The 26,699-nt window shown below is 38.7% G+C and overlaps 2 protein-coding genes across 7 annotated transcripts in view; one reads left to right on the forward strand and one right to left on the reverse strand.

The window, feature by feature from the left end:
• Positions 1-1,156, forward strand: part of pcbp3 (poly(rC) binding protein 3) — a 78,722-nt gene extending 77,566 nt beyond the window's left edge. For all 6 annotated transcript variants that reach the window (XM_079820833.1, XM_079820834.1, XM_079820831.1 and 3 more), the window contains 2 exons: positions 316-485; positions 751-1,156. In XM_079820833.1, coding sequence (XP_079676959.1) covers positions 316-485; positions 751-805 — 225 coding nt within the window. In that variant the 3' untranslated portion in view covers positions 806-1,156. The remainder of the gene's footprint in view (positions 1-315; positions 486-750) is intronic.
• The window catches only part of tfpia (tissue factor pathway inhibitor a), a 1,059,262-nt gene that overhangs the window by 762,738 nt on the left and 269,825 nt on the right, over positions 1-26,699 (reverse strand). The gene's annotated exons all lie outside the window — the stretch shown is intronic.

A 26,699-nucleotide genomic window follows, 5' to 3' on the forward strand; every position in this document is an offset into this window, starting at 1 on the left:
AAGATTGATGTTCATTTCACTCTCAGTCCTTTGTCAAAAATCCTAAAATAAGTAGTGTAAGTGTGACTCGGTTCTATGTTTCCATCTCTAGTGTATCCAGTTGGATCGTATTTGACTCTTTAATCCCATTAGGTCTGCTTCCAAAAAATTCATTTAGCATTTCTAGGATTTTTGACATGGATTAGCTTACTGTCACCAAACTCAAGCATACCTACAGTACCTACTCTACTCAAATGTTTTGAATACTAAAAAAACGGATCATACTCTCTGTAACATTTTGACAGTCTTTTAAGAACCTTTGCGCTTTCTTCCCAGCTAATAGGCTGCATAATCGGGCGCCAGGGAACCAAAATCAACGAGATCCGTCAGATGTCTGGAGCGCAGATCAAAATAGCTAATGCCATGGAAGGGTCATCAGAGCGCCAGATCACCATTACAGGAACCCCCGCCAACATCAGCCTTGCCCAGTACCTCATCAACGCAAGGTGAGCCCATCAGTGTGTTGGCATTTTCTTCCAAACTGCAGTAACCTAACTTGCTGTTCTAGCTCAACACAGTTTCTTAAAAGAAGCTCAGTTAGGCTCATCACAAATGCAACAGTGTTCTGTTTTCCTAGCGATGTGTTTGGGGAAACAGAGATGCGTAGCCACAGACCCTCTAAATCTGTTCTTGTGTGTGATATTGAGGCTTGCAGGGTAAGCGGCCGGGGCGATACTAATGCATATTGCTTTCCCACGGTTCTGATGGCAGGTTCAGAGACGTGGCAGCCATGTGGAATGACCCCTCATCAATGACTACATCCTGAAGCCCCAAACTGCTTTCATTATCTGAAGCTATCAGCAGCCGTTTCCCAATAAACCTTACATACAATCTTCCCTTAGAACTCACCAACCCTTCCCTTAAACCCCATGGTCAACTTCATCAGTAGTTTCACTCATGTTAGACAGACTACTGAAATAAAATAAAAAAATTTAAAGCAGGACAACTGTAGTATGATTTGTTCATGTCATGCAGTGTTTCAGTGTAGTATTTTAGCATGCTGAATGCTTGGATCTTGTTATATATATATATATTTATTTATTGTTTTAAATTAGATTAGTTAAGTATGGTTGCTGCATAAGTCTTGTAGTTTGACAGCAAAGCCTAACATGATTTGAAAAAATGTAAAAAAAAAAAATAATAATTAAAAAAAAAAAAAAAGGATTGCATCCAATAGCATTTTTAGCAATGCTGTTGGCAAGGAGCTAGTGATGTGATGCAGATGTTGTAATGAAGTACAAATGCATGTCGGAATGGAGGAGATGTTGGAAACTGTGTTTCTTTAGAGGCGGAAAAGATTTTATTTTTACATTTGACAGTGGCTTGATTGTTTTCAGCTTGACCGAATCGAAAGAAATGCATGATTATTACTCAACGTGGAGAGCAACAAGGCGGAAAAAAATTCTTGTACAGAAGTGTCAAATGCTTTCAGAATTATTTTATGTTATCTATTTTTTCTATCTTTTCCTTACCCGTCCCCTTTTTCCTCTTCCCTTAACTATTCTAGGCTGACGTCTGAGGTCACTGGAATGGGCACTCTCTAATTTCTACCCATGATCCTTCACTGCATCACATGACCCTTGAGCCAATGGCATTGCACCTAGTTTGTTTTCTCTCTGTACTTTTGCTGTCCTGTATTTTCAGTACTTCTGACTAATTTATATTCTATAATGTGCACATAATGTTCCTCCTACTCAACCTTTGTTGTGCTCCTGACGGTCCTTTACTTATTACCTGTTTAATTTAAAAGACACTTCACTTTTTTTGACTCTCTAGTACCTCATGTCACCGGTGTCCTGTTTTGCCATAGCTTTCACTGTGAATTCACGTTTCCGTATTCTATGGTGTGGTACAGCGAAGCCAATGAAATCCTACACTTTCCAATCTTTCATTTGGTCAGACTGAAATTGTAATTTTTAAAGCAGCGGTCCTGTGCTTTGCTTACCAGGTACCGTACAACTGTGCATCTTATACATGAATAATGAAACAACCTGATGGAGTTGGAATGTTTGCACCACGCCTGTACGATTTGTTTGCATCTGTCATTGTGGCATGCGGAGTAACACAGAGAATCCATTATTAGCCTCTTGTATTCACTTTCAGAAGAGGAAGAAAAAAATCAGTGTGAAAACAAAGGATATGAGGCTGTGTAAGCCATGCTCACAGCTTTACTGCATGCTGAGACCTTTCAATTCAGCTCACAATCTTAGTTTAAGTAATTGAATATATTACAGCAGAATTATTTATAGAATATTTTTATATGCAACGTGTTTTTGCAGTAGTATGAGAAATGTGGAAGCTTTATTCCTTTGGAAGTGAATCCAGACCTGCTGATAATGAGATACGCCCCACGCTCCTCTACCATACGGCCTCTGTGAGTATGGTTAACACTCATGTAGGGTCCAAAATTAACTTTTTTGCCATATCTACCAATGGCGGGTGTATTTGAACATTTTTACCTGCTATTAAAAACTGTTTTTTGCATTTTTGGGATCTGCACCAAGGGCCTCATTTATAAAACGCATGTGCGATCGAATTTGTTCCAAAAAAAAAATTCATCCTACATCAGATGTGCGGAATATATCGGAATTTATAAAGGCAAAAATTGACGTGAAAATGTTCTAACCTTTTGAACTCATACCAGTAATTAAAATAATCCAATGTCATTTATAAAAATGTAAAGATAAATAGACAATCACAATATATATTAATATAATTATATGAGCAAATGAGCATTTGCTTTTACGTTACGTTTAATAATTTCATTAATTTATTACCCACATACGATTCCCTTTGTGTGTATGGACATTTTATAAATCATTTGAATTGGAACATTTCGGAAATTGTCCGTACGTTCACATTTAGGAACATTAAGGGACGGTCACACTACACTTTTCATTCAGTTGACTTCCGTTCAAACGCATGTGAATACTGGAGACGGGAAACGCAAACTCGTGCGAGGAAGTTTCACATGTCAGAGCGTTCCAAAGTTTGGTCATTCCCATCACGTGAAAAAGTGAAAACGCATGACCAATAGAAGAACGATATGTCACCACTCTGACCTCTTGGCTAAAAAACAAGAATGCAATTTTTTGCAGTACAGTTGAGTAGATTTGTATATATTTTTTTACTTTTTGGATTTATTATTATTTGTTATATGTTGAATTTATGTTTATATGAAAGACGCCATAGGGTGTGACGTCACATCACGACCGTTGCTCAAAGTCTAGTGTAACCGTGGCTATATACGCACATTTTTATAAATGAGGCCCCTGATAAATTTGATTCATCAAATGCCAAATGCGAGTAAAGATTTGGTGTTCATTTTGAACCCTGCTATCAAGCGTTCAGCAACACACTTCATTTTGACAGTGTTTTCCATATTGCACTCCAAAAAACACATTTATCAGACATGCACAAGCTCTGCATGCATCAAACGAGACTAAAAAGTCGTTCTCCACTGACAGCTTTTGAAACATGTGTATTTACATGGCAATACAACAGAATGCTTTGTTATTTTCCCTTGGCCAACTATCAATGATAAATCAGGATCATTTGTATCTCGGGCTCTGGAATGTTCATGGGTTCAGGCCAGAATTTCAAATGTGATTTCAGATGTACCACCCTGGTCTGCTCTTAAAACATGATTGTTTCTTTATAACAGTTGTTTTGTTTCAGTTTAGGTCACTGCGTGTTTTTATTATTATTACTGATATGATGTAGCCTTACTGATCAGCTCTAAGAATATTTTCTCACATGCAAAATTTGATTGACTTTAGGCTTTTTATGTTGCATGTTTTGCTGTGGATAAGACAGCCTGTGTACACTATAAATCATGCATACATATTCGTTCCTATTATATTATTCACCTATTGGCACCTTCAATTATAATTTCATCCCAGCTAGAAGAAATGTGTAATTTCTGCGGCACAAAACAATTGCAATCTGTTTTTTTGAGCAACCCGACTAGCATGAGTTTAGGGGGCAGAAATGTTCTAATAAATGTGAAGCGTCTCATAATGAAAGTATAAAAAGACCCTGATGGCTTTGAAATGCTTTTCAAGTATGGAGACCTTAAAAACGAATGTGTAGTGCCGTAAATCCCACCTATTGTACTGTATACCGTCTTGAGAAATTCTTGTGGCTTGAATGTGGAAATAAGTTCCTCCAAAATTAATGTCATGCCATGCATGTTGAAGATTAGCGGCAAGGCACTCAATTTATTATGCGTTTCCACACAGAATCTGTTGTCACTATACCAAGGTATTTCGTCCTTTGAGTTTCGTTCAAACAGACTTTTGAAGACTTGAAGTCATTATTTTTGCAATTTTGTTTGTTACCGCTAGTGTCGCACAAATTACACACTTCAATTCTCACCCCACCAAAACTGTCAGTGGGTGTTGCTATATAGTTGAGCAATTTATTTCCAGGATTGAAGCCCACTGATTAGGTTTTAAGCAGATGTTTTTTTTATTTACCCTTTTAATCTGAACTTTTTCAGTCAGCAATCAATATGTATTTCATCCTCCACATTTAAATGTCTAAAATGTGGTATTGAGGCTGAAAGTTGAATGTAACTGCTTCAACATTTGATTCATTATTCAACCTCTAGTTTACCTTTTGCCATTTTCCAATTGCACTAGAGGAAACGATTTTCTTTCCCAGTCTTATAACAGAAAATGCTTTCTCATTGAGGTAATCGGGTACAAAAGCATGCATTAAGGCTATAAAGATATATATTTCTATATTGTTTGTTTGATATCTGTTGAGCAGTATCATGCACTGCATCCAAATCTTAGATATGCACCCAAGAGTTAACTTACATTTATGATTTAATGTCCGTTATGAGCACAGAACTTTTATAATCTTGGAATTGAGCTCTAAAAGGTATGCACATGGTCATGCTGAGCCATCCGTGCACATGGCCGGAAATGATGTCATACTGTTTCTTTAAAATAACTAATTTATCTGGAATAATTCAACACATTTTGTTGTTTTTTTTAGATTCAGCATTCAGTTTCTTGTTGTTACATTTACCATACGTTTTGCACTGCTTTGAAATGTAATTTGTGTCAGTGTCTTAGGCTCTGTTATACATTAAGTTAGATTGTATGTTCACACAAGACTATGTCTTGTGATATATGTATGGAATGTTTTATTTGATGTTATGTTTAGTCCATAATGTGCTGTACTCTAGATCACTGTACAGATGCATATTAATATTCAGACAGCAGCATGCGTAACTTTGACATTTTTCAGTAGCAGAATGCTTTAGCAAGGGAGGCTGTTGTTATTTTTTATTATGACTATTGTTATGACTATTATTTCACAAATGCAATAAAAATAAATGTTCGTTTAGGACTGCAGTGGTGTGTCGAAAATGATTAACTGTTTGGTGGAAAACTCGGTATGGCATTACAAACGGCTTTTATATTTTTTTTTCATCTTCCATCTCTGCCCGACCTCATGATATCACATGATGTTTTTCTCATGCAAATCATGTGGTTAATTTGCACTCATAATTTTAATACGCATTAATTCACACTGTGCACATCTGAAATCATTACATTCGTTTTGTTGGTCATGCAGTTTTTCAATGTACTAGAGCAGCAAAAAAAAAAAAGAAAAGAAAAAAAAAAGCCCTCTCTACCTGTCTGTGATTCTGTAAATGATTCTGTTTGGGGGAGGGAAATGTAACAGAGTAATTATTTTATGTTGGACAATTTGCTGCTTGCAGGTCTATATTAGATTCAAATTTCTGCTGAGTTTAGTTTAACTTTGAAATGTTTTGTAAAAAGGAGAGAATAAAGTTTGTTTTTCCCTTGAATTTTTGAGATGCCTTGTTTTTTATTATTGTTATTTATTATTTACACTAGGGTGGGAAATGAGCCAGGGCCAAAAAATGGCTGTGATCTAAACATTTAGATTTAATGAATGTGAAGAAAACACTAGCAATGTCCCATAGAACATAAATCTAAATACATCATAACTTATTGTAATATAAACAGTGCTGCATAATATGAAATGGGGCCTATTTGGTTATATTATTAGTAGCAGAGCATGTATTGATTTTATTTTATAGATTTTATAATTAAGACTGACGAAGATGTATATGTAAATGCGTGTATCAGTATATACACTGAAAAAAAAGGTGTGTTGGATTTACATTATTTAATCATGTACATCGGTTCCACATGAATCAATTAAGTTAATCAAACATAATTTGTTCACATAATTTCAACATCATAGAATCAAGTAATTTTTAAGTAACCGAATTGGGTAGTCTCACAATGGTTTTAGTATGGCTCCCTAAGAACAGTGGTGTGCAACTGGGGGCTTGAGACCCTGCCTCTTTAATCAAATCACAAAACACAAGTTCATTTTATTTTTTTTATATTTTTGCTGTCACTTGACTGATCTATAATGCTGTACTATAGCTTTCATTCTATTAGCCAGCAATATCACATAATGAGCATGCCAAGTGCTATGAAATGCTCTTTAATGACGTGCTGAATCAGTCCACAGCCTAAGCAATTTCTCCACTCTTCTCCACTATAACCCAGTGTAATTTAAATGGTTCTAATAATTCCAACATAATTAAACATTAAACACTAATAAACAATATAAAGTCTCCCCCTTTTCTCATTTTGCCCAAAAACACATAAAATAACACTTAATTTCAACAATTTTACTCTAGTCGTCAAGTCCCAAGCAAAGCATGCTGACCCTCACCCTCACCCTTACTCACCCTCATATATATATATCAGCATGCTGAAAATGTAAACAAACTTTTACTGCGATCAATCATGATTAATCAATTTGACAGCACTAATATACGTGTGTGTGTGTGTGTGTGTGTGTGTGGTAACACTTTACAATAAGGTCTCATTCATTAACATTAGTTAATGTATTAACTAACATGAACTAACAATAAGCAATACATTTGTTACAGTATTTATTTATCTGTGTTAATGTTAGTTAATAAAAGTTCATGTATAATCTTGATTGCCCCTTGTTTGTTTGATTGCTTTGGATAAAAGTGTCTGCTTAAATTATTAAATTTAAATGTAAAAATGCAGGTGTTCATTGTTCATGTTAGTTCACAGTGTATTAATTAATGTTAACAAATACAACTTAATTATGAATAGTTTATTAAAATAGTTAATTATTAATATTAACTACGTTTAATAAATGCTGTAGAAGTATTGTTCAACATTTGTTCATGTTAACTAAGGCTGTTAACTAATGAAACCTTATTGTAAAGTGTTACCATATATATATATATATATATATATATATATATATATATATATATATATATATATATATATATATATATATATATATATATATATATATTAGTGCTGTCAAATCAATTAATCATAATTGATCGCATCCAAAATAAGTTTGTGTTTACATAATATATGTGTGTGTGTGTGTGTACTTTGTATAATTATTAAGTACCAGTAATACACTTTTTGTTCAGTCCTTACCACTAGAGGTCGCTAAATGTTGTAATTAGCTTCTTGTAAATTGACCTGTATTTGATATTGCCTCAAAAGATTTTTAGTGTAACCACTAACCAGATGTTCGTTAACTTAATATTTAGTATAAAACTTCTGAGATGCTTTACCTTGCATAACCACAAACAAGCATTATACAATTGCATTTAAAGTGATTCATTGTCAGGCTGAAGATGTTGTTATTCTTGGGTGACATAATCAATAGTAGCCAGTGGCTATAAGTCTATATGATGCTTTCTCCCCTGCAGAAACATTAAAGACCATATAGCAAGATTCAAGGTTGCACATGGGCAGCATATACAGTTTTCAACTGGGAACCACAAACAACCTGAACTGTTATTTAAAATCCATTAAGTTTTAAGCAAAAGTTTATTCGCTGTCCTCTGTAATTCTGTTGCACAAGGTTCTCCACAGCACTAATAAAACTCAAAGTCATTTTCTTTAAATTAAAAACGGCAGCGTGGCTAATCGCCAGTTGATCCTGCCGGCCTTTCCTGAACACTAAGGGAAGGCAGCTGGAATGGCGCCCTCGATCACCACTATGCTTCAGAATTAGTACGTCAGTCCAGGGGGAGAGGAGGTCACCTCTATCCACCCTCTGTCATTGGCCTCAGTTTGTTCCCAGCCAGAAATAAGCTCAAATTAAAACACCTCTTGATTGCCCTCCCCAAGTCCCTGAATACATTTGGCTGTACATGTTCCCTGTGGAAACGAGGAGACAAGGTACAGTCCAGAGGATAAACAGTCCATAGCTCCAATGCCTGCTGAGTTACCGCTGGTAGTCTTTGTAATAATCCGGAACTCCATATGCTTTTCAATTTCCGGAATAAAATTGACCATTGGAGGAGGGATTTCTGTTATTGAATTTTTTTGAACAATTGGCTTCTGTTATAACCTGCAGTGAAAATCCATATCCATAGAGAGGTTTAAAAATGTCAGCATTATTGATATGCTAGTAGTAATATTTTTAAGACATTTTGAATGCAGGGTTTAATTTAAAGAGAAATATTATTAGATATTGTTTTTTGGAACCTCAATATTCTTCAGAATATCTTTTTCTGTGTTCTGCAAAAGAAAGAAAGGTTCACTCTCAGAAAAGTTAATGCTCTCACTGGGGCAGTAAAGTACAAAAGCGAAAAGGTACATCTTCTGTAGCTTATTTACCCCTAAATAGTACATAGTATCTTATGTACATATGTATAGTTGTATATGTATAGTTCTTATATTAGTACATTTTAGCTTTTGTGTCTTAGTGCCCCAGTGACAGCTTTGTACCTTTTTTCTGAGAGTGTTTGTAATGACATGAGGGTGAGTAAATGGTGACAGAATTTTCTTTTTTGGATGAACTATCCCTTTAAGTTTTGATAGTGAGTAGCTCCTATTTTTCTTCTCAACGTGTTTGATTGAATGTTCTTCCATAACTCTGCAGCTGACATTACATTGTATTGTGATCTTAAATATGTGTCAAGCTGGGGGGGGGGGGGGTTTCCTCAAGTGTTCTATTTTCCAAGAATATTTCTCTTAGATGCGCACTCATTATATCTACATCTCTTGATTTGACGTTTGATTTCCACTGGCAATAGTCTGAATTAAAACTGCACCCTGGGGAACTGGCTTCATCCTAAATATACTTAAACTCAATAATGTGCAATTCCCATTTGTCCTGACAGCCCTATTTGAAGTTGCATAAAGCATAGCTGCCAATAAAAAAAACCCTCAATTCATTAGGAACACAATGACAAAATACATTAGATAATCTCACTTAACCTCCTGCGTGCCACTGGCCATGTACAAGGACATTATATTTGAGTGAATTTCTCTGACACCATACATGTCACAGTTGTAAGTCTGGATGTCCTGTAAAGAGCACATTGAGGGCTTCACCAGTACAACAACTTGATAACATGATATATGATAATATTTTGTAATTATCATTTAAATCAGACTAATTTTCAAATAGTTTGTAATAAATCAAAATCAAAATATTACTTTCTGTTACAAAACAGGGCATTGATTTCATACATGGCCACTGTAGAGGACACCAGGACTTAAAGCATGTTTATCAGGCATTTTGGTGAATAGGGAAAGAAATTACATATCAATGTTCCTATAAAATATTAGATATTATTATGAAAATGTTGCCAACTATTACTCCCATTATTACGCTTCTTTTTCCATTACATGTTGCTCCAAGAACACATTAATATGCAAATTAGATACAGTGTATAGATACATTGCATTGACTGGGAAAACCCATGTATGGTCATTTTACCCACATATTGCTTGAAGTGGTATATCAATTAATTCCGGTATCTTTCATAACATCTTTAAACAAAGTTTAGTTTAGTTAGATTTTTTTTTTAAATCCTAAAACCTGAAAATTAATTGGTGAATAAAAAAAAATCCCATTCTTTTTGCCTTTACATTTTTGATCTTAACTTAATATCCAAACAATTTTTGGCATAAAATAAAAATCAATAACTTTGACACATACAATGTATTGTTGGCTATTGCCACAAATATACCTGTGCAACTTATGACTGGTTTTGTGGTCCAAGGTCACATATGAATAAAATAAAATGTTCCCCCCAATTTTTTCTTATGCTCTAAACAATGACAAATATACTAAATTCATTTAAATGCTTTTTTGATCTTCTATTAAGTAAGTTAAAAACAATAATGAATATTCACCAGGGTGAATTCACTATTTTAGCTAACTCTGAGTTTGTTAGACAGCCAATGCAAAGATTAAATTAATTACACTTTTAAAAAAAAGCCTCAATCACTTTGTTCATAAATGTGTGGAGCAGGATACATTTCATTGTCAATCACAGAGCAAAAAGCTTAAGTCCCTTGGGTGGCACCCTCTGAATTGCTGAAAGGTTGGCTTTTATGTTGGGTAAAACAGGGCATGGAAACTAATTAGGTGTTATTTTCATCAATTATTCATCCAGATAGGACATTTAATGTGTATTTAAAAGATAAGACAGATCTACTGCAGGCATGTAATCTTGGAAATTATTAGAGTCAATCCACTTCATATTAGTTCTGTTCTAAATAAAGTCCTAATTCATCATGACTTTTAGATCACCATTATCTTATTAGCCAATTGTGGTGTTTGCTAAAGCAATTATCACTATTTTAATTTATCATATTTAAATTCACCATGAAATCAAAATATATATTCATTATTTAATCAGAAACATTAACGTCACTTGAACCAATGATCCAATCAATTCCCAGTGGACAAAATTCCCGCTCTACATTTGACCTTTTCATGCCAACTGTAAGGTCAGGGATTTGAACAAACGTGTTCAAATCATCAAATGTCCCTTCTCCCTCGATCCAATGATTCAATCAATTACCAATAGACAAAATCACGTCCCGCCCCAAAAATGTTCTCGTCGGAGAAGCCGTTTCACTCAGATGGACGTCACAATAGGACAGATTTGAAGATCACTATTTCTGTTTCATGACAACTTCAAGGCTATGGATTTATACAAACTTGTTCAAATCATAAAATAATGTCCCTTCTCCCTTGATCCAATGATTCAACCAATTCCCAATAGACAAAATCGAGTCCTGTCCTTAATTTTTTCTAGTTTCTCATCAGTTTAGCCGTTTCACTCAGATATAGGCACAATAGGACAGAAATAACGATTTCTGTTGCATGACAACGTCAAGGTTATGGATTTGAACAAACTTGTTCAAATCATCAAATAATGATCCAATGATCACCCTTCACCCTTGATCCAATGATTCAATCAATTCCCAATAGACAAAATCGAGTCCTGAATTTAAAAAAGCTAATCTCACAGACTTAAATCTGAAGGAGAGAACTGAGCAATATCTGCAGACCAGACATTACAAATTATAAGGTATCACTTCTGGAGGTATCACAAGGTTCAAAATGTTATTTATAAATCTATATTAAATGTATGGTGTACATCCTGCCTAAACCTGAAGTCTTTGAACTGTTGATTGAATTTGCCAGGCTCCAGCTTGTTAAGAAGCCACTCTCAAATTTCCGGGCATTGCATTGTTATCAGCTCTGCGCATGGCTGACCGTTTAATGCACAATGCAGGACAAAATAATTTCCATTTTCTACAGCTCAGTACCTCTCCTTATCCGCCACAGAGTCCGTCTAGAGCTTCTTGTAGGATTGTTTAACATTCAGGATTATCACAGCGTTTATGCGCTGTAAGAGTAGATTTTTTTAATTAACCTCTGAAACACTCCGTTAATCTCTGACTAATGTAGGTGCGCTGTGGGACTTGGTTTGCAGATTGGTGACAGTGACCAGCAAACTCTGGCTAGACCTCGAAGGATAATTGTGATAAATCTAAATGGGTTAAAAGCATTTTTTAATCAGGAACCAACCCATCAGAGGAGATGGATTTGCTTTGTCACAGCACTGATTCGCTTGAATTAGTCCAATGGTTACAGAGGCAGAATTCTCTTTTGGCACTTGGCACAAGTCATTTATCCATTAAAGACCCTCGAGAAGAGAGAATTCATTCAGGTGAAGGTGTATTGAAAGAGAAAAGGAGCTGCCTTGATAAACAATTAGGTAAAGTTTGTTCATGGCTAAGGACTATGCAATGGCACTTAATAAACATCTCCTTGGACACTCAACATACAAGGCATGCTTATCAGGTAAGATTTTAGATTAATGGGAGTCAAAAAGGTATAGATTCAAGCACCTATATTATTCAAACGCTTGCCTACAGGCTGAACACATAATGCTTGTGCACATGCCGTCGCCATTTTCACGGACTTGCCTTTTTTGAGGTTTGCATTGGGATGATGATGGTATAGTTTTGAAACTATTTCAATCCTATTTCATGGTTTGCGTTCTCGGGCCACCAAGTGCAGTTGCCGTGCGGATGGGGTCCGGATCGCATTGGGGGTTTTCTGTTTTAGTTGAGGATGGTGTTGTTTAAGTGGCGCCAAATTAAATGATAAATAATTACTAAAACAGAAATGAATCAATCAAAAACGTACTTTAGCTTTACCTCTAAAACGAAATTAATTTCCTATTATCACTGTAAAGCTGCTTTGAAGCAATCTGTGTTGTAAAAAGCGCTATAGAAATGAAGGTGACTTGAGAACCAATGCTCTATAGAGTTTCGGGAAGAGATCTAAACAATTTCTGAAACTATGCTGAGATTTAATTTGGAAATAAAAAGTCAGGTCATTTTGATATGGACTGAAAAATATTAAATTCTCATAAAACCAAATTATCTGAGCTATGCTACCCACAATTATTATACTGTCACTGTGCTGTATGTCATCTGCAGTCATATTTGTGTCTATTTATTTCTAAGGATGTTTTTTTTTTTTTAAGGATTGAGTCTTATGAACTAAAGAGCAGCCTGTGTGCAATAACATTTTCCAATAGGCAGCAGAACAATGGAACTAATGGAAGAGTGATATAGCCCTTCAAAAAGAGATGAAAACAGGACGCTTTTCACATTAAAATGGATGAATCTAATAACTGAGATTGTATGTGATATACACTATAGGAGCCTCACTTTCTCATAAGTGAATGCCACCATCTTTCTTTTATCTTTTCATAACTGTCCACTTCACCGGAGATGAACATTAATAATGTATGTAATCTACTGTAGCTAAAAAGAAAGGTCAAAGAGACCTCTTTAAAGGCCTCCACACACACCCCATTAAGAGTCTAAGGGCCAGATTTACTAATAGCTTGCAACAGTGCAAACCCTCTTTTGGCGTTAAAAAAAACACTGTCAGGATTTACTAAAGACATGCAGTGAAAAAATAGCGCTGTAAAGGCGTGGACGGTTATTTTTGCGGCTGATCTTATTGCATATGCGTTTGTAGGAGTTTCCCTTTCAGAAGCAAAATATATGGGAGGAGAGTATAAATGAATCACACAAGGTGATTTACTAAGGTTTGCGCTCGTCAATGTACTGGTGTTTGCGCAATTATTTACCGCCCAAAAAAAGCCTGTCTTAAACCAGGCGCTAACTGGCAGATTGCGTTGATCATTATGGAAATGACTGTTCTTTAATTTATGCGTCGTCAGTAGATCACGCGCAAAACTTTCCACTCCCATTGGCGCTTTTATGGAATTGCGCTCTCACATTAATTTGCCCTGTTTAGTAAATCTGGCCCTAAATCTGCTCAACATGGAGTTTAACAAATAAAACCAGTGCAGACTTTTGTTCTACAGTGCTTTGTTTTGTTCTGCCCAGACTGAGCTGTTTGTTTTTACGGGCTATAAATCACAGCTTACTTCCCTGACTCTTTCACTTTTAACATTCAATCAATCCGGAGGACATCAAGGCAGGTGATGTGTTGAAATATTCATTAATCTAAATTCAACCCTTCAATCTAAAATCAGTGTTTCTCGAGGGGATCACCAAATTGGGAATATTATCTTAGTAATTTAAAGTCTACGTTTATCTCAGTTGGGTGTCCTGATGTGTCAAATAGCTGTACGAAATCTCAAAGCAGAATTGCAAACGTCTAACTGCAAGTGCGGACAGACTGCTGTCCATACCTGTCACTTTATTCCTGTTCATATAGACTGAGAAATGACAGGTCTTCTGTAATTTCTGAAAAAGCTATCTACTCCTGATGAGATTGGACTCAAGTTACAAAATCGACCAGGAAGCAATAGTTTCCCTTTCAAGGGAACTCGCGCTGCGTCAAAACGCTTTGAGAACGCTTCTGCGTGATTGCGTCTTGAAGCACTTGTGGAATCAGTCCAATGGACAGACGGAACGTCATAGACGGGTGACGTCATAGACCGGAAACTATAAAGCACCCGTGAACACAGACAGAACTAGCTTCTTCGCCTTCAAGAAGCGCTCTGTGTGAATCTTGTCTGTAAAAACTGGTGTTTTTTGTCTGTCTTTAAAAAAAAAAAAAAAAAAGTTAGGCAGGAGTTTTCCACCTTTGTTCTTGTAAAAGAAAAACATAAAAGTAAAACAAACGTGACAGCAATTCACTGGATGTGTTCATCCCTGCCCTCATTTCATTACGGGTGGGGATGCATATTCTATGTGTGTTGACTGTTCGTTAAGCCGCCGGGCGCTCTCCGACGAGGGCGCTTCGGCTCGCGTTCCCCGCGGCTCAGGTCCCTTCTGCCGAGGCAGAGCGGCGGCTTCAGTCGTGGGGATCGCAAATAGGTCCGGCAGAGGGGTTAGAGACAGGCATCGCCCTTTCTCTGCCTTCACCTGCCGGATCCAGTGTTTCATCTCAGGGTTGGAAGCACGCTTGCGGTTCCTTCCGCCCCGGGTGAAGCGCAGAGACATATGTATGTGCGTCAGCTTTCATAAAAAAGGAGTGGGCGGACATTCATTGATAAATTTCTCAAATGTGTAAGAAAAGCACGTAGCGAAAAAGAGAAAATAACGACTCGGATCTCATATTTGCCGAGGCAACATGTAGATTACAGTCTGCAATATAAACACTGCATCTCACGTTTTGCCGAGGCAGCGTGTAGACTGCTAAGAATGTAACGGATTTGCAGAGCTCGTGTTTCCGAGGCAACACGTAGATTACAGTCTGCAATATAGTAGCGTTTGATCTTGCGTTTTGCCGAGGCAACGCATAGATCAGGGTCTGCTAAAAAATATAATGGACAGAGCTCGTGTTTGCCGAGGCAACACGTAGATCATGTTGCCACAATGCATTTATAAATGGGGGAAAGAAGGAAGAGAAAAAGAAAAAGAGAAGCCTTTTTCTCTGTTCCTATGTTTGACTCCTCTTTGCATTTTTCATGCCAATAATATTCAGCCAAAAGAGTGAACATCTGAGTTGTTTTGAATGCATTTCATTTTGACAAATTAAATCATATTTCTTTGTGGCTTGAGAATTCTTTATATATGGAACATATATATACATATTTCTAAAAATCCATGGTTATGGTAAGAGCATGCGCTGAGTGCTTCATGCCCTTTCTAATTCCAAAATGTGGAAGCAGAGTGAAGTTCTCTTCAGGCAAGGCGGTATTGAAAGACCGTTATTGTCATAAAGAGGGCTTTGTCAAAGTAAAACTCCTGATGCCATCAATGTCAGGTTTCTGAGGGAAACCCTCCGTAGGAAGGCGGTGTTCACCACATTATACGCTGCCCATCTCCCTTCGGGGCCCTCAAGGGGACCATTCTGCCAACCTCGCCATTTCATGTGTTTCGGGGCGCAGTGGTCTCTGGCGAACACATATCTCAGGGTCCACCCGGAAACGTAGTGGTCCTGGGATGTGCGCACCCTCCGAGGAGGGTCCTAGAGCAGTCAGGCCAGTTGTTCCCTGCGCCTTCGTGCTTCAGGGCACTGCGCTTGCTGCTTGTGGTACACCAGAGGCCAGTCTTGAGAGACTGGTATCTCTAATATTTCTGACGATATAAATATCATGTCTCTGAGGGTCCCTTCCGTAGGAAGGCGGTGTCCACCTCATTATACGGTGCCCGTCTCCCTTCGGTGCCCTCAGGGGGACCATTCTGCCAACCCTGCCACCTCGTGTGTTTCAGGGCGCAGTGGTCCCTAACGAGCACATATCTCAGGTTCCACCCGGAAAAAAGTAGTGGCCCTGGGATGTGCGCCCCCTCTGAGGAGGGTCCTAGAGCAGTCAGGCCAGTTGTTCCCTGCGCCTTCGTGCTTCAGGGCACTGCGCTTGCTGCTTGTGGCCACGGGCCAGTCTCGAGAGACTGGTATCTCTAATATTTCTGACGAGCTCATATCTCAGGTTTCACCCGGAAAACGTAGTGGCCCTGGGATGTGCGCCCCCTCCGAGGAGGGTCCTAAAGCAGTCAGGCCAGTTGTTCCCTGCGCCTTCGTGCTTCAGGGCACTGTGCTTGCTGCTTGTGGCCAGAGGCCAGTCTCGAGAGACTGGTATCTCTAATATTTCTGACGAGCTCATATCTCAGGTTCCACCCGGAAAACGTAGTGGCCCTGGGGTGTGCGCCCCCTCCGAGGAGGGTCCTAGAGCAGTCAGGCCAGTTGTTTCCTGCGCCTTCGTGCTTCAGGGCACTGTGCTTGCTGTTCGCGGTATGTCAGAGGTCAGTCTTGAGGGACTGGCACCATGGCAGAATCTGTTAGGTTTCATGGCAGCTGCGTCCGACGGGGATACCTTTTTGGCCTGCTGAGCATGAGACCGTGACAGTGGTGGCTCATAACCAAGGGGTTTCCCTGAGGGGATACCTGCTCCGCATGATGGAAGTCACGCGGCGATGCTTTCGTGCTTTAGTTATGTGGAAAGATCCTTGGTTTATGCCCTAAAGGCTGGTATTGGGGACTCATGTTCGTCGCGTTACGCTAACGACAGAGTTTCCTTTGCGGGCTGGGGGTAGAAATCATGAGTGGTCACTCTCTAGAGCAATATAACACTGCATCTCATGTTTTGCCGAGGCAGCGTGTAGATGCAGTCTGAAAAAAGAAAGAAAAAGAAGGAAGCACATCTCAGGTTCCACCCAGAAACGTAGTGGTCCTGGGATGTGCGCCCCCTCCGAGGAGGGTCCTAGAGCAGTCAGGCCAGTTGTTCCCTGCGCCTTCGTGCTTCAGGGCACTGCGCTTGCTGCTTGTGGTACACCAGAGGCCAGTCTTGAGAGACTGGTATCTATAATATTTCTGACAATTTCAATATCATGTCTCTGAGGATCCCCTCCATAGGAAGGCGGTCTCTACTTCATTATACGGTGCCCGTCTCCCTTCGGTGCCCTCAGGGGGACCATTCTGTCAACCCTGCCACCTCGTGTGTTTCGGGGCGCAGTGGTCCCTAACGAGCACATATCTCAGGTTCCACCCGGAAACGTAGTGGCCCTGGGATAGTGCGCCCCCTCCGAGGAGGGTCCTAGAGCGGTCAGGCCAGTTGTTCCCTGCGCCTTCGTGCTTCAGGGCACTGCGCTTGCTGCTTGTGGTACACCAGAGGCCAGTCTCGAGAGACTGGTATCTCTAATATTTCCGACGATATCAATATCATGTCTGGGGGGGACCATTCTGCTAACCCCGCCACCTCGTGTGTTTCGGGGCGCAGTGGTCCCTAACAAGCTTATATCTCAGGTTCCACCCGGAAACGTAGTGGCCCTGGGGTGTGCGCCCCCTCCGAGGAGGGTCCTAGAGCAGTCAGGCCAGTTGTTCCCTGCGCCTTCGTGCTTCAGGGCACTGCGCTTGCTGCTTGTGGTACACCAGAGGCCAGTCTTGCTGTTCGCAGTATGTCAGAGGTCAGTCTTGAGGGACTGGCACCATGGCAGAATCTGTTAGGTTTCATGGCAGTTGCGTCCAACGGGGATACCTTTTTGGCCTGCTGAGCATGAGACCATGACAGTGGTGGCTCATAACCAAGGGGTTTCCCTGAGGGGATACCTGCACCGCATGATTGAAGTCACGCGGCGATGCCTTCGTGCTCTAGTTATGTGGAAAGATCCTTGGTTAAAGTCCTAAAGGCCGGTATTGGAGACTCATGTTCGTCGCGTTACGCTAACGACAGAGTCTTCCTTTGCGGGCTGGGGGAGCGATCATGAGTGATCCTGCTGAGGCAGGGGCTGAGGCCCGGGTAAATATAGACTCCACACCGAGGTGGCGGAGCTCTTGTGGTTATCCAGCTCCTCCGGGACTGGACACCATGATACGGGAATGGCCGAGGCCACCCTGTACACCTTTACCCGATTGCTCTGCTTCTGGGAGTTCTGGAGAGAATTCGCCGAGACGTGGTAATAGCTCCGTACTGGCGGGCCCGAGTAGGGCCCAGACCTAGTTTCTCTTCTGGATGGCTCTCCGCTGGAGATTCTGTTCAGTAGGGAATTTAACTCTTAAGTGAGAGGTTTGATCATCACCCCTGCCAGGAGGGTGAAACTGGGCCTGGCCTCCGAGGGGGCCCAGCCCATAAGTTCAGGTCTCTCAGCCGAGGCTGTTGAGACCATATATCACTCCAGAGCTCCGTCCACTAGGAAACTGTATTCTAGCCACATTGAAGGTGTATGTGGCAGCCTTAGCTGCTTTCCACGCTCCTTTTGGGTGAGGTTTCTTTGAGGAGACACCCGCTAGTTACTTGTTTCCTTCGTGGCTTTTTGAGGCTTAGATCTGCAGTCAAGGGTTTGCGCCCGGCATAGGGAATGTTCTCTTCATCCTAGGCCAGGCTATGTTGCTGGGGAAAAAATTCGACTAGCATTGTAATACCTATAGTACTGCTGGCCTTTGTCCTCCTCGGCGTCAGACCAAGGGAAACTAATCTGCTTTGACCACTCCTGGGGTGCAGGTGCTATCGTAGTAGTGTGCACTTTTGATTTCACACATACGGTCACATGCTCTTATGGCGGCGTTGGTATTGCGTTCTCAAAGCGTTTTGACGCAGCGCGAGTTCCCTTGAAAGGGAACGTCTCAGGTTACGTATGTAACCATGGTTCCCTGAGAGGGAACGAGACGCTGCGTCACCCTGCCAGAACAAAACAAAGCACTGTAGAACAAAAGTCTGCACTGGTTTTATTTGTTAAACTCCATGTTGAGCAGATTTAGGGCCAGATTTACTAAACAGGGCAAATTAATGTGAGAGCGCAATTCCATAAAAGCGCCAATGGGAGTGGAAAGTTTTGCGCGTGATCTACTGACGACGCATAAATTAAAGAACAGTCATTTCCATAATGATCATATGACGTCACCCTGCCTCTCAGGGAACCATGGTTACATACGTAACCTGAGACGATTTCTACAACCCCATTTCCAAGTTGGGACATTTTGTAAAATGCAATAAAATCAAGAATCTGCGATTTGTTCATTCTCTTTAACCTTTAATTAACTGACAAATGTCCAAAGAAAATAATTTCACTGACCAACTTAATTGTATTTTATAAATATAAACCAATTTTTGATTTTGATGGCTGCAACACTCTCTAAAAAAGTTGGGACAGAGGCATGTCTGTGTCACATCACCTTTCCTTTTAATTGAATCATTTGGGAATTGAGAACTCTCAATCACTAATCGATGCAGTTTTGCATGTGGAATCTACCTTTTCAAGATGTGCCATACATTTTCAATAGGAGACAGATCTGGACTGCAGGCAGACCAGTCAAGCACTTCCACTCTACGGTGTCTACAAAACCACTCTGTTGTAGCACGTGCAAAATGAGGCCTGGCATCATCTTGCTTCCCAGGAAAGATGTAATCTTATTGGCAGTACTGTATATGTATCTGTACAATCCCTACCACATACGCCTCCACGTCAATGGTACCTTCACACATATGTGAGTCACCCATACCATTTGCACTGCACCCTATTATACCATGACTGATGTGTGCTTTTGCACCTGTCGCTGATGAAAGTCTGGATGGTCACTTTCATCTTTGGGACTGAGAGAACACAATGTCCGTTTTTTCCAAAAACGTCACGAAAAGTGGACTCATCTGACCACAGCACACATTTCCACTTTTTTTTGTTTTGGATCATCTAAGATGAGCTCGGGCTCAGAGAACTCGCCAGCGTCTCTGTGTAGAAATGATGTATAGCTTTCTCCTTGCGTAACAGAGATTTGAGTTGCATTGTTTCTCATGCAATGCCAAGGTCACGCACATTCAACAGAGGTCTCCTGCCATGCCCTACACATACTGAGATTTCTCTGGATTCCATGAATCTTTTCACAGTGTTATGTATGTATGGTAGATGGTGAAAGACCGCACGTTGCAATCTTGCAATGAGAAATGTGATTTTTTTTTGCAATTGTTTGACAATTCACTCTTGAAATTTGGCACAAAGTGATCAGCCATGACCTATCTTTGCTTACAAAGACTGAGCCTTTGGTGGATGCTCCTTTTATACTTGAATACAATTACACTACGAATACACTCACCTACTAATTATGGACTGTTTCAAAAACTGGATATTCTGTAATCTTTTCACTTTTATTTAGCCTCTGTCCCAACTTTTTTGGAGTGTGTTGCAGCCATTAAAATCTAAACTTGTTTATATTTACAAAATGCAATTAAGTTGTTCAGTAAAAACATTGCATGTTTATACGTTGTACTTTTGTGAGTTAAATAAAGGTTCAAGATAATTAACAAATCACAGATTCTTGATTTTATTGCAATTTTTTTCCAAAATGTCCCAACTTTTCTGGAATTGGGGTTGTAAAAGGCTTCTTTTTATGTGCACTTATTGGCGCTTTTTTGCTTTGTTTTACAACTCATACTCTTGCATGGTGAGAACAAGTTTATTAGAGCTCTGGGCATCGTAAAAAGGCATTTATCTGATCAACTTTTTGCAGCAGACTGAAATAAAAGTGATTTCTGGTCACACAGCTTGAAGGACTGAATGAAAAGTGTTAGCAGCTGTATTGCTTTATGTAAATTCAAAGTCTGTATTCAAATTCTAAGTCTTTTATTATTTGTGCCATTTCCACGTCAAGCCGTACTAGCTATTTTTTGTGCTTTTTATTATTTATAGAAAAATATATGAAAATACAGTATCTACATTGAAATACACTAGGGTGAATCTGTCCCACCAGTAGACTACTTTCTATTAGAAGAAATGTCCTCTAACGCAATTGTAATAAATGGCTGGCAGATAAAAATAGTGTCTCTATAGTGTCCCCAGGTACAATAAGCAGCTGGGGAAATAAGAGTTCACGAACTGCTTACAAAACACAAAACAATCAAATGAGGTCAGTGAGTGTCTGCCATCAGCAAAATGTACAAAAAAAAACAGTATTATGCCAAAAAAAACCTCTCTCATCTGTGGCCAATGGTAAAAGATGTGTAGGTGTTGCTTGGTTACAAGATGATGTTGTGACTTGAAAATATTTGGTTGTGGGTCATTAGAGTAACAAACCCTAGCATTCTGAAACTGCCCGCAGACCAACTCCAGTCACACTGAAGGTCATTAAAGCCGTGAGAATAATATAAAAGAAGGGTAGAGGCTCTCCAATGGGAAACATTTTGAACTTATGCTCTCAAACCAAGGTATGGTCTCAGTGACGATTTGAACATTACTCTTTTTTTATTAACTTCTTCTAATGTCCCAATTATCTCCATATTTTCAGTTGTGATTAACTCTCTCTGAGGAGATCGTTCTGTTCACAATATCCTCAATTTCTTTTAAACTTTTGTTGGATTTAAACTACATTACCCATAATTCAACTGAAGCAATTAAGGTAATAAGTTGCACTAGGCAAGTTCTCTTGATGTAAATCACACCCTGTAAGTGATGTGAATTAATTGGTGGATGGTGTTGGAGCAAACACTGTGGTGGTAAGTAATTAAACGCTTTTGATTTCACACTTTTAATTATCTTCAGGACTACAGCCCTGTTTGAAACTTGATTCATTGTATACGTTTGAGAAAAGCCAAAACTAAAAAGGGAGCAGTTTTCTTATCTTTACCTTAGGGAAGAAACCCCGAGCTACCACATTTAATAGGATTCTACAAATGATGTAACAGTTACCCATAAGGCTTTCCAAATAAAAAAAAAAAAATGATGTGACATGCTCTGCTGCTAACATAAAACATTGTTTCAACCAGAAAAAAATGAACTCGTTATGGACATTGATACATCATTTTTTGCCTTCCAGACAAGTTTTAAATAATTTTTATCTTCATTTTACATAAAGCCGTGCACCCAGTATTATAAGACTTGTGCGTATATGTCACATAAGCAAGGTTTTGACAAGTAGGTTTCCCATCCTGTGCAGTGATGGTCTGACCTGTCAGCTGTCACTGACAGACTACTCATTATGTTGAGTCATTTTATATTCTGCAGTCCTGCCAAAATAAGAAGATGCTGGCTAGTCTAGGTTTATGATGAGGGATGTAGATTAGTTTCTGAATCATTTAACAACAACCAGGTATAGTTACAGTTGAGTTTTATATCGGCCTGGATAAATGTGATTCAAGAAAAATTCTAAAACATGCAATAAATGTTATTAATATTTTATCATATTGATTAAACTGTATTCTTGAAAGTATTTACACTGGTATAGTCTTTAGGTCAGGTAAATAAATACAATGAAGAAATCTATAGTAGCCTACCTTGAGAGAGAACACTCGCTTCCAATCTCCAATGTCTCAGATGAACATTCAGAATTTTTCCATGTTACAAATACACAGGGCCGGCCCGTGGCATAGGCGGAATAGGCAAATGCTAGGGGCGCCACTCATCCATAGGGGCGCCAAAATGTATTACCGATACTATTTTATTACTATTAATTTGAAATATTACCAATTAAAGCGCAACAAAAAAAACGCAAATAAGTCCCCGCCTCTTCCCGGTCCGCCTCATCAATCTCCCCCCGCCGAGCTACTTGAAGTGCGTCAGAAATATAACGTGCGATCAATTTGTTGTGTTGCGTCGCCTCTCGCCGCATCCAACGCAGACAGGATTGCTTTCATTTTTTAGGGTGCTTGGCCGCTCGCGCCAGGTGTTGACACAGTTAAAGTTGCCTGAATATTTATGACGGATGGCCGAATTGAAGTGTCAAAAAAGACAGAAGCCCTCTGATGCACGGAAGATAAGGGATACACTGCTCTTCTTACTTAGTATTTGTGTCTTGTTTCTAGCCTAAATATCTAAAAATTCTTAAATCAAGGTGCATTTACTAGATAAGTAAAATGACAGAAGATATTTTTCTTGTTTTCTTGAAAATAAAATCAAAATGAAGTGAGTTTTTGCTTAAAACAAGCAAAATTATCTGCCAATGGAGTGAGAAAAATAATCTTGTTTCTGATTGAAATCTTGTTTCTGTCCCAAACAGAAATAAGATTATTTTTCTCACTCCATTGGCAGATAATTTTGCTTGTTTTAAGCAAAAACTCACTTAATTTTGATTTTATTTTCAAGAAAACAAGAAAAATATCTTCTGTCATTTTACTCATCTAGTAAATGCACCTTGATTTAAGAATTTTTAGATATTTAGACTAGAAACAAGAAAAAGATTCTAAATAAGAAGAGCATTTTTTGCAGTGTAAAGACAGAAGTAAAGTGATGTAGGCAAATTAATGAACAGTTTATTTAATTGCATAGTAGTAAAATACTAATGTTTGCTAATTAATTCCAGTTATTTTTAAACTTTATGCAAGCAGCTGTTCTGGGTTCTCCAGAGGCCACAGCCAGTGTGATTTAGTAAAAAATAAATAATATAAAAATATTAAACGCATGTAATATCACTTTTTTGAATAGCCTAATGTTTTTACTCTGCAGTTGTGCAGTTTTAAGGGGGTGTATAGAAATTTTAAAATGTATTTGCCGAAATTAGTAATGATATTTATATACAGGTTTACAGGGAGTGCAGAATTATTAGGTACGTTGATTTTCTGATCATATTTTTTTTTCACATTTGACCAATTCCAAACCACAGTAATCCTAATAACTACTATTGATTTAGTATTTAATAATGTATAAGTGATATATAATTGTTCATGAAGGCTGGAAATGAAAAACACCTTATATTCAGGTGTGCAGAATTATTAGGCATGTTTTCTTTTACAGATAAATTGAGCCAAAAAAGAGATTTAACTCAGACTGAAAAGTCAAAAAGTATTAAATGCCCATGAGAAGGATGCAATACTAATGCAATACTAGACATTGCAGTTAAGGCATGACCATTGGACAGTGAAATGCTCGTTGGGTCAGCAGGGTCAGACAAAAACATGTGGTGAAGAAAAGACACCTGTTAACTGCAAAATAATTAAGAATTAAGGTGAAGAATTAAGGGTGAAACCATCAGGAACCCTTTAGTCTCCAGCGCCACCATTTTCCAGAGCTGCAACCTACCTGGAGTCTCCAGAAGTGCAAGGTGTCAGGATCTCAGAGACTTCAGTTAGGTAAAGAATCCTAAAAAATGACCCCCACTAAATAAGAATCATAAGCTGAAGTGTTGTAAAATACATGAAGAAGGTTTTTTTATAGGCTTTATGGACAGATAGGTTGAGAGTGACTCTTGAAGGACCAGCACCACATCCTCTAGTACCACTGTTTGAAGAATTCATCTTCCAGAATCTGGCAGTACGTTTTGGGAGTTCATTTTAGTCCATCCTGAAGTCCGTTTTGCAGAGATGGACTAAAAATGAACTCCCAAAACGTACTGCCAGATTCTGGAAGATGAATTCTTCAAACAGTGGTACTAGAGGATGTGGTGCTGGTCCTTCAAGAGTCACTCTCAACCTATCTGTCCATAAAGCCTATAAAAAAACCTTCTTTGTGTATTTTACAACACTTCAGCTTGTGATTCTTATCTAGTGGGGGTCATTTTTTAGGATTCTTTACCTAACTGAAGTCTCTGAGATCCTGACACCTTGCACTTCTGGAGACTCCAGGTAGGTTGCAGCTCTGGAAAATGGTGGCGCTGGAGACTAAAGGGTTCCTGATGGTTTCACCCTTAATTCTTCACCTTAATTCTTAATTCTTTTGCAGTTAACAGGTGTCTTTTCTTCACCACCTGTTTTTGTCAGATCCTGCTGACCCAACAAGCATTTCACTGTCCAATGGTCATGCCTTAACTGCAATGTCTAGTATTGCATTAGTATTGCATCCTTCTCATGGGCATTTAATACTTTTTGACTTTTCAGTCTGAGTTAAATCTCTTTTTTGGCTCAATTTATCTGTAAAAGAAAACATGCCTAATAATTCTGCACACCTGAATATAAGGTGATTTTCATTTCCAGCCTTCATGAACAATTATACATCACTTATACATTATTAAATACTAAATCAATAGTAGTTATTAGGATTACTGTGGTTTGGAATTGGTCAAATGTGCCTGGAAAAAAAATATGATTAGAAAATCAACATGCCTAATAATTCTGCACTCCCTGTATTTAAAATAGCAGCATTTTATGTAAAATTCACATTAAATATCAAAATTTCTCAGTTTAATTCCTGGTGAAAACATGAATGCTCATAGTTTAGTGGAAGATTGCTGCCATTTACTGGAAAACAAACACTTTTGCTAGTTCTCAATGAATAGTTTGTGCATGAATGTTAGATGCACTCTTGCTCTTTGTTTTTAGGCTGTAATGTGGCATAGGTGCAATTTTTGTACAGTTTTACTATCATCAGCCTTTAAAAAATAAAAAATAATAATAATATCATGAACATAATGACGGGGTAGAATGGACTGGACATCATATAAAACAACAACAATAAAAATAAAACATCAATTCATTACAAAAATAAAACAGTGCGAGTGTTTCCACAACTTAGACTGAAAACGTGTAGTGCTAAACCTTGATACAAGGGGCACCAAGTAAAATCTTGCCTAGGGCAGCAAATTGGTCAGGGCCGGCCCTGCAAATACACAGTATGCCAATATCTGCAAATAAAAAAAAACATGATTTATGAACCGTAGCATCCTCTGGTCACTGGTTTGCACAATAAAACCTAGCTTTCATGAGGTCATACCTCACCATATGTAGCCTACTCCTTCATATATTTTCATAAAATAAAAACTGTTGCAAATACATGTCTTTAACGACACATTATATGAAGCTTCGGAGCGCTATGAATCAGCGTATCGAATCAGCGGTTCGGATCGCCAAAGTCACGTGATTTCAGCAGTTTGACGGTTTGACACGCGATCCGAATCATGATTCAAAAATATTCTCGTCGCTTTATAATATTAATATTGAACCACTGTACTCACATGAACTGATTTAAATATGTTTTTAGTACATTCATGGATCTTGAGAGAGGAAATGTCATTGCTGGCTATGCCCAAGCCTCACTGAGCCATCGGATTTCAACAACATCTTAATTTGTGTTCCGAAGATGAACGGAGGGGTGTCGAACGGCATGAGTGTGAGTAATAAATTACATTATTTTCATTTTTGGGTTTGAAACGCACTACGAAGCAGTTTTGTGAAGGGTTTGTAATTTCATCACCGCTCAAACTTCTCAGAAGATTTGTTTGTGAATCAGAATCGTTAGGCCTATGTTTATCTGTGCATTTTGAGGCTCAAGGACAACTCAACAGAAAGACGTTTGGCTATTATTTTGCCGTCAATATTGTATTGAATAATATGCCTATTCAATACAGACTTCAAACTCACTTCCACTACTCAGGTAAAACATGATTTATGTTGCCGTGGCGCTCAATATTAGGAAGCAAAGCGGTGCAGGAATTAAATTATTATATAAATATGTCAGTTAAGGACATCTTATTTTTATACTTTAGCTGTGCTTGTA

Source organism: Gobio gobio, assembly GCF_949357685.1.
Source record: "Gobio gobio genome assembly, chromosome: 7".
Taxonomy (NCBI): domain Eukaryota; kingdom Metazoa; phylum Chordata; class Actinopteri; order Cypriniformes; family Gobionidae; genus Gobio; species Gobio gobio.